At 36.6% G+C, this 14,243-nt stretch overlaps 1 protein-coding gene across 1 annotated transcript in view; it reads left to right on the top strand.

Annotated features, from left to right (window-relative positions):
* OSBPL8 (oxysterol binding protein like 8) overlaps window positions 1-13,855 on the top strand; it is a 146,892-nt gene extending 133,037 nt beyond the window's left edge. The window contains 5 exon segments of the mRNA XM_055341899.1: window positions 1,013-1,264; window positions 1,589-1,676; window positions 5,534-5,639; window positions 7,570-7,672; window positions 9,633-13,855. Of these exon segments, the coding sequence (XP_055197874.1) occupies window positions 1,013-1,264; window positions 1,589-1,676; window positions 5,534-5,639; window positions 7,570-7,672; window positions 9,633-9,765 (682 nt within the window). The 3' untranslated portion in view covers window positions 9,766-13,855.
* Window positions 13,856-14,243: the final 388 nt, after the last annotated feature.

Genomic DNA, 14,243 nt, shown 5'->3' with positions numbered 1-14,243 from the left:
TGGAGGGAGGGTTAGCGGTGTCGGTGGGTTACATTTTTGTTGGGGGTATGGTACGGACCAGGGCGTGGCGGTGGTGTAGGGACGGGGTGGGTGTGGGGGATGGGGTTATGGTACCGCACACCTGAAGGGGTCGGGTGTCTGGGGTGTCTGGTACTCGTCAGGGGGCTTAATGCGTATCATTCTCTGTCATGGGGATTCATGTCTGTGTGCTTTTCCTATACATTTAAAATTGAGGTTGTCAAAAATGAAAAAATATGTATGTACCAGTTCTAAAAATTGTTTCAGCTGTAACCACGATGCTCTCTATCAAGAGGGAAGCTTTGCCAAGGCAGACAACAATTTCTGAGGTGTGAATATAATTTAACATATTTTAAAGATGAGATGAGTTTTAGGATAAGTAACTTTTAGTTCACCAGCCAAGAATTCAACCCAACTCTATCTGATTCCAAAGTTTGTATTCTTTCAGTCACAACATGCTGTTTTCCCAGGTTGGTGGGATATAGATAGTATATTTTTATTTGTCTTATAAAAGACCAAACTTCAGTAGGGGAAAAGATTTTACCTCAGTCTTTTCTTATTAGATCATTAGTTCTCAACATTGGCTACACATTAAGATCACCTGGAAAACATTTTTAAAAACAATACCTGAGCCCATCCCCAAGATTTTGATTTTAAAAGTTCCTGGTGATTCCTGCATCCAACGGTGAGAAGCATGGCATTACAGTATTGTATCTTTGAGGCCAGTAAATTTTAAACAGTGATACAAATCATCCAGGGAGCATAAAGATACAGATTGTTGAGCCTTCATTACATTCTTAACTAGTTTCTGGTCAGTACCATTTATTGTCATGTTTAGGAACCCAGGTAATAACTCCCTACTGGCAAGAAAAAAATTGGTCTCCACTGTGATCTCTCAAGGCACCACTCTTTATATTCTCACTCTTTCTAAGCCTGTAAGCATAAGCTCTTTGCAAAGCCAAAAACCCACATGGGCACACCATTTTCTCTCAAGGGAATTCAAGTCTATTCTATGTAAATTTGATTTGCTTTTTTAATGCTGTTTGTATACATCTACTAGACTCTGGCAGCGGGTAACTCGAGCCATAAATGCCAAAGACCAAACAGAAGCTACTCAAGAGAAGTATGTTTTAGAAGAAGCTCAAAGACAAGCTGCCAGAGATCGGAAAACAAAAAGTGAGGAGTGGACATGCAAGTTATTTGAACTTGATCCACTCACAGGAGAATGGCATTACAAGTTTGCAGAGTAAGTATATACAAAGAATATACCAACATAACTTTTTGCCTTTATTTCTATAATTTTTACAGTTGGGTAGTTTTTCATTAAGCCATATATATAAATTGGTATGAGATTTTAAACTTGATGTTCTATTCATCATAAATTTGACTCCATGAGAGTAGTGTACAAAATAAGCTGAGAATTAGATTAGATATGACAAATATTAATCTTATAACTAGGTTCATAATTGCTAATAAAAATCTAATTATAGAATACATTTTTGGAAAAGTACTTGAGTGTTTTGTTATTAATCAAATGGGTTTGTTTGTTTGTTTGTTTTAATTTATGCAGTACTAGACCATGGGACCCACTTAATGATATGATACAGTTCGAAAAAGATGGTGTTATCCAGACCAAAGTGAAACATCGCACTCCAATGGTATGTAATAAAAACATGACAAGATCTATTAGGCATATAAATATTTTTAAAAGATTCATTTATTTTAAATATTTTTATTTATTTATTCATGAGAGACACAGAGAGGCAGAGACATAGGCAGAGGGAGAAGCAGGCTCCCTGGTTGAAGCCTGATGCAGGACTTGATCCCAGGACTCCAGGATCACACTCTGAACCAAAGGCAGATGCCTAACCACTGAGCCACCCAGGTGCCCCTATTTATTTAGTTTTTAGAAAGAGAGAGCGCAGGGATAAGGTACAGAGGAGAGAGAGAGAGAGAATCTCAAGAAGACTCCATGCTGAGTGTGGTGCCTGACTCAGGCCTTGATCCTACAATCTATGGATCATGACCTGAGCCAAAACCAAGAGTTGGACCCTTAACCCATTGTGCCACCCTGGCGCTCCTGGCATACAGATTTTTTAAGCCTTTAGTATCTTTTGCTACCAGTGTTTAAAATTTAACTGCAAAATTTAAAATTTGAGGGCACCAAAATCACAGGATATGCAGCTCCAAGCTCTATCCCTTCAAAGAAACAAAAAAGCAAGCAAAAGGTGTCAGAACCAAATTTGCCAGAACTATGGAAATAGAGGTTTGCAACCACAGAGTGCTAAATCAAGAAGGAGGTGACTTTAAAGCCATAGGAAAGCTTTATAGTATTTTTACTTGCCCTTGTCCCAACTCATCATTGGTGCTCTAGTAGTTTTTAAGGGTCCCCACAGTCCCAATGTGAACCCTGGTTCCAGAGGGGAGCATAGCAGACCTTATTCACCAATTGTTTATGTCTGTTGTGACCTCTGGGAGTGGGGGCTGGGGGGTGGGGTGGCTATCTAAAGGATTCTTGCAGGGCAAGCATCTCTGTTTTCGCTAACTCATAGCTCAACCAGAAAGGCTGCAAGGCATTGCTTGGAAGTCCTGTGAACCATACAACCTTCACATTCCTGGGGCAAAAGATTACCATTGAAACAATACAGTAGACTATGTAAGGCCTGAAACAAAAGCTGGGGAGAAATTCTTTGGGAAACTAGGGAATCAGATATTTTAGAAAACCATGGAAATGTCCAAGGCAAAATGCTTATGCTCAGAAAAGACCTGCTCAAGCCTGGCTTAGTATTGAAAGAGGGCTGCTACAGAGCCAGTCTCATAAGACTGGGAGAGTGTTTTTTGTTCTTGTCTTTTGTTTTTGTTTAGCTACTGGTATTCAAGGAAGCTTCTGTCAGAATGCTCGCTGAACGCAAGCTAAGAAACAGATTTCAGTAACCATGAACAAGACGTACAGTCTTTGTAAAAACAATTTAGGGACTTCACTGAACAAATGGAGTACTATGGATTTCATCAGTCCAGAAGACCACAAGCCCAGGGGAAGGTGGAGAATTTAATATCCTGAATTACTTCATTATAACAATCAGATGTCCGGTTTTCCATAAAGAATTACAAGGCATAAAAATAAGCTTGAAAGCATGACCCAGTAAAAGGAACAAAGTAGACAGAAACCATCCCTGATGAAATCCAGACACCAGACTTAGCAAACAGAGTTTTTAGAACAGTTGTCTCAGATGTGCCCACAGAGTTAAACAGGAACAAAAAACCAAAGGAAACCAAGAAAAAGATATATAAACAAAATTAGAATATCAATAAAGAGAAATTATACCAAGAAACCAAACAAATTCTGGACCTCAAAAATAGAATAACTAAAGTCAAAAAGATGTTACTAGGGACTGAGGGGAAGAGCGAATGGGAAGTCATTGCTTACAGTCTCTCTCCCAAAAATGTTTCACAAGTAGCTGTGACATTTGGACAATATTGTGAATCTATTTAATACAACTTGATTGTACACTTAAAAATGGCTAAGATGGCAACACTTATATATATGTATATATATATATATGTGTATGTATATATATATATATATATATATATATATATATATATATATATAATCTGTACACACACATGTTTTCCCTATTTAGAAATTGTAGAACATTTTAGGAGCACCTGGGTGGCTCAGTCATTTAAGCATCTGACTCTTGATTTCAACTCAGGTCATGATAAGATTGAGCCCCATGAATAAAAAAAATAGTGTAAGGGAATAAAGGGGAAAGGAAAGAAAATGAGTGGGAAATATCAGAGGGAGACAGAACATGAGAAACACCTAACTCTGGGGAACGAACAAGGGCTGGTGGAAGGGGAGGTGGGCGGGGGGACGGGGTGACTGGGGGACGGGCACTGAGGGGGGCACTTGAGTTGAGCACTGGGCGTTATGCTATATGTTGGCAAATCGAACGCCAATAAAACTATATCCAAAAAAAAAAAATTGAGCCCCATGTCTGGCTCCACACTGGGCATGGAACCTGCTTAAGATTGCTCACTCACTGGCTCTCACTTTCTCTGTCTCTCCCCAAATCTCTTTCTCTCCCTCTCTAAAAAAAAAAAAAAAAAAAAAAAAGTAAAACATTAAAAATTTTTGTTTCTTCCTTTAACAGTACTAACATGATAGAGACACATATGGCATCTGTATTTTCTCTTAAAAGTAGAGTTTACGGAGAGGTAGATTGTCATTTTAAATACTTCTCACCAGTCTTCATCAGTCTCCAATTTGAGCCTATTCTGAGAATGTGGATTTGGATTCTAAAGTTATAATGTTCAATCTCTATCACTTGAAGTAGGAGGGCATTGTGTAGACCGAATCTAGAACCTACCAGCTCATTGTTTATTTTCTATAATAAAATTATAGAAATTTAATTACAGTCTTTTGAATAAGATTTTGCAAAAGAGGAAGTTATTGGTGGATAATTCCTATTTAGAAAAATAAGCAGAGGGCAGCCCCAGTGGCTCAGTGGTTTAGCGCCGCCACCTTCGGCCCAGGGTGTGATCCTGGAGACCCAGAATCAAGTCCCATGTCGGGCTCCCTCCATGGAGCCTGCTTCTCCCTCTGCCTGTGTCTCTGCCTCTCTCTCTCTCTCTCTGTGTTTCTCATAAATAAATAATAATAATAAAATCTTTTTTTTAAAAAAATAAACAGGTATGAATAGAACCCAAGAGTTATGATGACTGTTTCCCTGTTTTTCTCAGCATATAAATTACCTTACCCTTTAGATTCCAGTGTCTTCTCTTGAATTCGAGTTTTTAACCTTAGGATTGACCTCCAAAATTGCAAGCCTATTAATAGAGTAGAATCTAAAGTACATTATTCTAAGACAAACTTTATACTACTTGATCGTTTGATACACTTCTGAATCTTGTGCATGCATTCAAATGGTTTGTATAGATTTAAATCCTGCTCTGCAAAATAGCACTTCCGTTTCTTATAAGATGCTTTCTACATTATCCAGATATTATTAAAACTAAAGATTTTATGGGAAACCCAACATCGTTCAATGGGAATGCTTCTAATGTTGAGAACAAGATAGATATGATTGAAAGAAAGCACTGTTACTTGACATTGAACTAGAGATACTGACTGGTGCAGTGAGAAATATGAGGGGAATGGGTCTATATTCATATTTGTGTGTACATGAAAATGTCTCTTGGAGGATATACAAAGTAATAGTAATATCTATTTTGTGGCAGGGAAACTGAGTTGATAGAGCTCAGGAGTGAAGAGAAACTCTTCATTGCATGCTTTTAAAAATATTTTTGTTGTTTGTGCCAAATTAATGTTTCCTATTACAATTTAATAATTTGATTGAGCATATCACATAGTTTGTTAAGTTTTAGACTATTTCATCTTTGTTTTTATTTCAATGTGCTGTATCCATGAACAGATAGTTTTGACAGTCATACAGCGTTGTTCTTTAATTACAAAATTCACTGCAAATTCACATAGTATGGATTTTTTCAGGTTAGTGTCCCCAAAATGAAACATAAGCCAACCAGGCAACAGAAGAAAGTGGCAAAAGGCTATTCTTCCCCAGAACCTGATATCCAGGACTCATCTGGAAGTGAAGGTAAAAATATTTACTGCATACTATTCACTCTAAGCATCTAAACTTTTAAAAGGATGTTATGGTATTATGTTTAATATAGGAAAAGTGTTTTTCATATTAACTCAAGAAGATGATGGGAGAGTTTGGGTAGGGATAGAGATGGTATGCAAAAAAAGTTGTTTTAGATTATAGATAAGTTTCAAGACCAGGCCACAAAGGAAAGGCAAGAGAAAATATGCAAATCAAGAAACACTTTGTAGTACTAGCTCTTATGTCTCATTAGCCTCTGAAAAATTATTGATAGTTTCCTAACTCCATGCAGGATGCATTTTTTGAGTTTTGAACTTAGGTCCATGCTTCAAAAATTTTTTTTCCTTTTTAGAATAAGTTCTCATAGTGTTTAGAAGTCACAGACAAGTAAAAATACAACTATCAAAATTACGGACTGAATTAACTAGTATGCCATTCTTGTTCAAGTCAGATAATGTGTAAAATGTCTTGAATTACACTGAGATAGAATCAAGAAAGAATTAAGGTAAAGTCTGAGAAAATTGTTTTTAAAGCCATAGTTCTCTGCTAAGCTGGTACTAAGCTGAGGAGCTAATTTTTACAGAGATAACGCAAGAGGTGAATAAATGATAAATGCCACGAAATGAGTAGACACCAAATAATAGTTTAAAGGAGAAACAGCTGAATTCAGTTTGAGAAAGGTTCTTAGAGGAACCTTGATGAATAATCAGGATTTATAATGGATTACAGAAATCTAGGCTTGAGGGATTTGGGTGGTGGGCAAAATACTGGTGTAAAAGAGGAATAAAATCAATAAAAGTTTAAAAGTAGGAGTCACCACGATACCAGTGTGCTTCAGAGGGGAGTATTGGTTATACTGTTTTGTTCCCATTTTACAGAAAAGGAAATTGAGACACAGGCTAGCTAGCCTGCCCCAAGTCACATACCCCATGAGGCTGTATGTATATATAACATATACAGATATTTTAGTTCCTTAATGCACTCTTACCCACTCCACTGTTCACCTGTAATTTACCAGCTGACATTCATTGGGTACTTAACTCGTGTCAAGCAAGATGTTTAACACAATGTACTACAATCATGTGAAGTCTGAGTAGTGTTATTATAATTCCTGTTTTACAAATGACAAAGCTGAGACCTGGAGAGAGGTTAATATATGAACAGAAACAAAAAGGAAGGAATGGCTATGAGAGATTTGAAGGGGAAAAAAATACGATGTACTGGTTGACAGTAAAAATTTATAGAAAAGGTTGCAAAACCAACCAAAAATATTTAAGTTTTAGGTGACTAGGGAAAGATAACATTATCAATGAAACATGAAAGGGGGACTCAAAAAGCTGACTCCCTCAGATGTAGGCAAATAGACAAGAGATAGAAGAGTAATGCAAAAGAAAAAGAGAGAGAGAGAGTAATGCCTTCCCCCAAATTAATATATGTTTTTAATAAATTATTTTTGTCGGGACACCTGGGTGGCTCAGCGGTTAAGCGCCTGCCTTTGGCCCAGGGTGTGATCCTGGAGTCCCAGCATCAAGCCCCACATCCAGCTCCCTGCATGGAGCCTGCTTCTCTCTCTGCCTGTGTCTCTGCCTCTCTCTCTCTCTCTGTCTGTCATGAATAAATAAATAAAATCTTTTTTTTAAAAAAAAAAGTATTTTTGTCTATTTTGATGAGTTTTAAAAAACTGATACCATCCAAAATTTAACTAATTTGTGGTTACTTTAAATATATCTGTAATGCTAATTTGGAAGTGATATGATTGAAATTTTAAAAATACAGAGTATTAGTATTACATTACTCTAAGCCATAAAAGTAATGCCTAGGAAGATTTTTATTACACAAGAATCATTAAGCTGAAATGTAAATTGTTTATAATTAAGTATGTTCTCTATTTTTACCAACTTCATTCGAAATGTCTTTTCAGCTCAATCAGTGAAACCAAATACAAGAAGAAAGAAAGGGATAGAACTGGGAGACATTCAAAATTCCATTGAATCTATAAAACAAACACAGGAAGAAATTAAAAGGTAATATACATGGACAGTGGCTGGCTGTTCATTTAAGTGTAGAGAGATGGTTAAGAATCCTGTTAGGTAGGAAATTGTATGCAAACTTAACAGTTTTATAACATTGTTGGGCTATAATAGAACCTTGGCTTCTGTTGCCTGATGACTAAAACTTACGAAATTCCTTCACCACTAAAATATAGGGGCAGAGTGGTGGTTTTTTCTCATCTGTGAGGGTAAAATTGGAAGCTCTTTATCTTACTGCTGTAGCATACTAGAAATGTAGCTGGGTTGGGTGTTGAAATGGGGTAGTTTCTGAGAGAATTGGCTAACAAAGGCTTCTGTAGTCCCTTTGTACATGGCTAATGTTTAATTGGAGTGCATCAGTTGTTGAAATACTGAAATACATCATAGCAATGGTTACATAGCATGAGATCCTTGAGTGCTCTTTTTGTAGTCCCAGACCTTCACACACACCTCCCCATCATCCAGCAACACAAGACCATTAACACGCAGGAAGGCTCCTTGAAGGGGGAAAGGTTCTGATCCGTCCTGCTCCATTGCTAAGCTAGCATGAGTGCAGATTGGTTGACTCCCATTTCTATATCAGAGAATTAAAAAAAAGATTTTTCTGTTTTTAGTGATCTTACAGCTTATATCTAGTTACTGTTTTCATTTACAGCCTCATCCCTGCACCTGTCCCATGCTCTAGTTCTGTGAAACGCCTCGTATCTCCAGAATACAGTGTGCTGTGTCATCTTTGGAGCTTTGCCAACACTGAATTGCTCTTCCTCCCACCCTGCCCATTAAGAAAATCCCTGTTTATCCTTCAGAATATAATTCAGATGCCACCCTTTTTGTAGCATTTCTAATTATTCACCCTGTCCTGTGGAGTTATTAGACTCTTCTCCACTTTCCTTGTACAGTTCTCTATACATACTGCTTTTGAGTGTTTGGTAGACTACAGAGTTGTTATTGTGTGTGTCTGTTTACCACACCCCTCCTGCCCCCACTGGCCCATGAACTCCCTTTAGAGGAGGGGGCATGTCTTCTGCTTCTTGGTGTCATCAGCCCTTATAAAATTCTCATTTCCTAGTTCAATTATATTAATTAATGAACCTGCTTATTCGCTTGCTTCCTTTCTCTCTCTATGCTGGTAACACACTTTACTAGAAGAAGTTGGGGCAGTGGCAGGGTGGGATGTCTTCACTAACCTTTTTTTTTTTTCTTTAGCTAAAAGCATTTAGGATAGCTTGAGGATAATGTAAGCTCATTTCATGACTAAATATTTTATTTTTGTCTTTCACCTATAATTTGACTTTGACAAAGTCTGTCAGCATATGAAGTGCCTATATAGTAGCATTTTTCAAGTTAGGAATGTCACGAAATCTGTTGTATTACTTTTCCTGGGAAATTTAGGATTTTTCTCCAACTTGTTTCTATCTTCCCTAAAGTAAATACAAAAGAACTTTAATAGGCCAACTAAAGAGCATAGTTTTTGTTTTAAAACCACTGTTATTGGGCAGCTCTGGTGGCTCAGCAGTTTAGCACCACCTTCACCCCAGGATGTGATCCTGGGTCCTGGGATTGAGTCCCACGTCGGGCTCCCTGCATGGAGCCTGCTTCTTCCTCTGCCTGTGTCTCTGCCTCTCTCTCTCCGTGTCGCTCCTGAAATAATTAATAAATAAATAAATAAATAAATAAATCCACTGTGATAACAGAGAAAGGTGATATATTTTTACATCATCAAACTTTAATGATTATGTTTGATGTACAACATTGAGTAACTGGTACAATGTGGAATGTAGATTTAGACAAGACCTGATAATGGCTTCACGTAGGATAATCAGCTTCCTGTTAAGGTAGTTGTAATTGATTGAACTAGTTACTTTAGTGTTCTGTTACCTAAGACTTACTAATAAATCTCATATGTCAACATTTTGACAAATAATTATAAAATTTATTGTTTCTTATTTTGTAGAAATATTATGGCTCTTCGAAATCATTTAGTTTCAAGCGCACCTGCCACGGATTATTTTCTGCAACAAAAAGACTACTTCATCATTTTCCTCCTGATTTTGCTTCAAGTCATAATAAACTTCATGTTTAAGTAGAAGTTCCTTACAGTTGAATTAATGAACTGGAATAATCAGATTTGGCCTGGGACCAATGGTCAAGTGGCTTTGGTCTTTATTAAAATGTCACAATATTTCTAAAACAAAAATCTTAGAGATAAATGTAGAGGTGTTGACCTTTCATACCTTTTATTCTTAACCTGGTATAAGAACTATTGGTTATTAAAGTGAGCTATGTGTTAAGTGCCAGAACATTTCTAGCTTTTGTGACAATGTGTTTACATGTGAATATGATAAATCCACATGTACACACAATTGTGTCTTATGTATACCTGACAGTAGTCTTTGTATTCTATAGTATGTTCTGAGATATAGCATTCATAACAAATATTGTCAATCTTAGGAAATCTATATAGCAATCTATTTTCTTCATAAAACAGGCACAAGACTTTTATCAATAAGGAATTACGGAATGGGAATGATTGCAAAATAGACATAAATAGTTCAAAACACTGTCCTGTTTAAAAATCATTTCCAAAGCACCCAGTTCAGTTATCTTCTTAGAAACAGAAAAAAAAAAAAAAAGTGTAGGCAAAATTGATGTACTGAGAGAGACAAGATGGCAAATTGCTTTTTTCAAAGTTTACACATGATTTTTTTAACCCCTGGAATTTAATATTTATAGCTACAGGTATAAATGTGTGTGTATGTATATCAACATAAAAAAACTGGTATGCAGCTATTTGGACCTATTGATTATATCTTTCTTATATAATATACCACCTCAAGCACTTGCTTAAAAGAGTGTGGTCAAAATTTATTGCTGTCCTTTTTTCTTATTTCTGTTTTTTGTAACTCCATTGGTCCAATCACTAGGCCAAATTTTAGAGATGTTTGTAGGGCATATGAAATTCTGATAATTTATGGGGTTTTTTTCATTATGAAAAATTTAGCTTTTGTTTAGACCCTAGTGTGTTCAGTGAATGAGTAGAAAAAAATTATAACCAATATTATATTTCAAAAGCCAAATAAGAGAAAGGCAATAAGAAAAGACACTTAGTGTGGTACCATTTATGTATACATTACAATTGATTTCTTTAAAATGTGCAATAAGTTGAGCATCTAAGAAGAGCATCAAGGTCTGAAGTTTAATTCCTTATTTGCCTTCTCTGTTCTGAGCAACTTCATTCTATAATAAAACCACGATTTTTCACGACTTTTTTATTCAGGCTCAGGCAAACTTTTTCCTAATTTTTTGAGAGGGAGTTAATATTTTTACTTTTGTCATAAATATTTACAGTCCTCAGAAGCAATTTTTGCAAATGTAGTTAAGCTTAGGAAGATATATCTCAGAATCCTGAAAGTAAAGATTTCAAAATGGTTATTAATGAATAAAAGTCAGAATAATTATTCTGGCTACTTTTGCCTTTGAGTAAGAAGAGGCTGTGAGACCCTAGTAAGATTACAATCAACTATTTATGCCATGATAAATATAAAATCAAGGAACGATTGCTAAATTTAAAAAATCAAAAGTGATAAAAAAAAAAAGAGCTGGCTTTTTTTCCCCTAATCAGTATACCTATTTTAAGTAGCCTTAGGTTTTATGAAGAGCCATATCCCATGTAATTTTGGCAAAATAATGCTCTATTCCATATGTACGTGTGAAAAAAAATTTTTAATTGAAATATAAGTAAGATGTACTTAAGCCTTTTAAGTATAGGTATACTATGACTACACAGAACAGGTGGGATCTGTTTGTATTTGAGACTTGTCAGTATAATTTTTGTACTCACTTTCTGTTACCAATGTTATATGCTCAACTGCCTACTCATTTATATTATTTTGTAAATATTGTACAATTTGATCCTTTTTATGGTTTAAATTAGTATTTATATCATATATAAATAAGTTGATTGGCTGATCACAAAAATCATTTCATCATTGAACCTGGAAAACTTAAAATTTCTTGTTGGTAACCCCCCTTTGGGGTTTTAGTCTTACTCACTTGTGTGTTATTTTCTTTTGGTCTAAATAGTGTTTTATTTGTATAGGTATCTTCTAAGACTGGAAAGGTAGTTACTTTTTTTTCTTTTTAAGACAGATGTTTTGGGTTCTTTACTCAAGAAGTCAAAAACTATTTCATGAAAAAGAGCAGGGTTACTCATGACTGTTTCTTATACACTGAAAGCATAGATCTAATCTAATAGTCTTATGCTTTTGGTTGTATGAGTTCCTTTCTGTGAACTGAACACAAAACTCAGGAATCGGTGGCTTAGTTTTAGATCAGTGCTTGTGCTGGGCTTAGCATGTGAATCCTTTAAAACACGTAATTAACTTTGTATGTAGCCATATATATAATTGACTTTGAATGTTCTCTACCTGAGATTAATATTCCTTCAAACATGGATTCATAAAAATTGTGATTAACAGTTCCCAGTTGTCTGAGAGCCTCATGATGGTTTCTAGGATTTAAGATCTTACGACCACTTTTTTTCATTTGATCAAAAATTTTATTTTTTCACATGAAAATTTATATGCATTTGTTTAGTTATTAAATGTACTATGCCTTCAGTCATCCACCATTTAGTGAGGTGTAGCTGGCCCAGGAATAGACCATAAATGGGGTATATGAAACAAGTAAGTCTCAGCAATAGATACTTTACTTGTATTTCATGTTAGTACTTTTTTGTATGACTTATAAAGGTACAGTGTAATCTTTGTCACCATTCCATTGAAGAAGTTGGCCTTGTAAAATGGAACACTCATTTAGTATTCACGCTTTTGTGCCTTTAAGAAAATACTTTTGTTATTTTTGTGTTACAGAACTCTACAATATGATTCAAAGTGTTTATAGGCTTACTTGTCATAAAGGGTCATTTCTCTGTGTCATTTTTATTTCCTTTTATATAGCTATAGTATATTTAAACAGTAATGCTGTACTTTTATAAGGGTTTGTCTATTTAACTATTTCAGATACATTCACTCTCAGACATCATTGAAGTAGACTTGTCAGATTATTCTGAGTATTGTAAACAGTGCCTTTTTGATGGAATTCACACTGTTTTGGGTGTCCACTTGTGCCATATACACATAAAATTCTGTAGAAGGCAGTTTTAACTTTTTGAAGAATATCTTAGAATACTTAAGAAAACAAATGTAAAAAATTCCGTTTTTTCCAGTGTCTAGCATTTGTAATGGGTAATGAATATATTTTTGGGGTTTTTTTGGTTGATATACAGTGATGATGGCAATATTGATGAGCCATACATGATGCTGTAGATTATTTTGAATTATGTTAAATTAAATGTACAGAAATAAAATACTAATACTTGCATTTATACCAAATTTTCCAATTTGAACAAGGAGTAACACCACACAAATCACTAAGTTTACATTTCAACTTCTGCGTCATTTGACTATATTGATAAATTCTTTAAACTGTATAACCTGCCACTATTATGTAATTTGGTTTCACTTTGTTTACTGTGTGTGAATTTAGTATATTTAAGTTACTTTTTGTTACGCTTTAATATACTGTTTGTTTAGTTACAGTTTTTAATTGAAGATGGACTGTTAAAATTGTCTAGGACCAGTGTCTCCTTAATATGATTAACATATTTAGAAGAGCCACAAGAAACCCGTGACAAAATGAATGTGAATATACTTTCTAAAATGTTCAGAAAATTCTATCGTTTTGCATTTATCATGTAAAATTATTTTAGTATTACAACACTGAAATTTATTTTAAAAATGCCATGAAACATTGGAACTGATGAGCCACAGAACTTCAGCAGAAAACTTTTTTCACTTTTTAGCATGCTTCAATATACATCTGAGTTAAATGTCCTGCTTAACGGCCATTTATAAATTCAAACACTCTAGCGCTGGTCAGGTGTGTGTCCTAGAAGTGCGTTCCCCGCAGTGTGAGTACGACGGTCACGCCCCTTCCCGGAGGCGCGGGGCGCGGCGAGGCCCAGGCGACGGTTTTGTGACGCTCCACGTTTCTAGTCTGTTATTCCTCACCTATTATGAATGTTTGCAGACGCAAAAGAATTGAATTTTGTAATCTGTAAGATAATGCTAACTTCTACAGGTAGGCATTCTGAATAAAATTCTTAAAAACAGCGAACTGCGATCTAATGACTTTGAATCTGGCATGTGGCGGCTGCCTCCTGGTCTCTTTCCGTGGGACCCGCGCCGGCCGGGGACGGGGACGGGACGGGCTCGCACAGCCTCTGACGCGCGCCGTGCCCGGCGTCCTCGGGGGGCGCTCCCGGGGCTCCATCCACCTCATCCGCCGCCGCCTGCCCCGCGCGGACGCGAAGCCGAGCAACCTGTCGCCGCTCAGCCCCAGTGGACCCTCCTCGAGGGACGTGGCGTCGCCAAGGCGGGCGCAGGCTCCCGGGCGCCGTCCCCGCCGCTGCTCCGGCACCGCACCGTCTGCGGGGCACGACGGGGGTCGTCAGCCGCGGGGCCCAGCGCACCCCGCGCGCCACGCCCCATGCGCCCTGCCGCAC

The sequence above is a fragment of the Nyctereutes procyonoides genome, unplaced genomic scaffold (assembly GCF_905146905.1).
Source record: "Nyctereutes procyonoides isolate TBG_1078 unplaced genomic scaffold, NYPRO_anot_genome, whole genome shotgun sequence".
NCBI lineage: Eukaryota > Metazoa > Chordata > Mammalia > Carnivora > Canidae > Nyctereutes > Nyctereutes procyonoides.
Note: the sequence above shows the minus strand (reverse complement) of the source record. Positions and strands in the feature narration are given on the sequence as shown.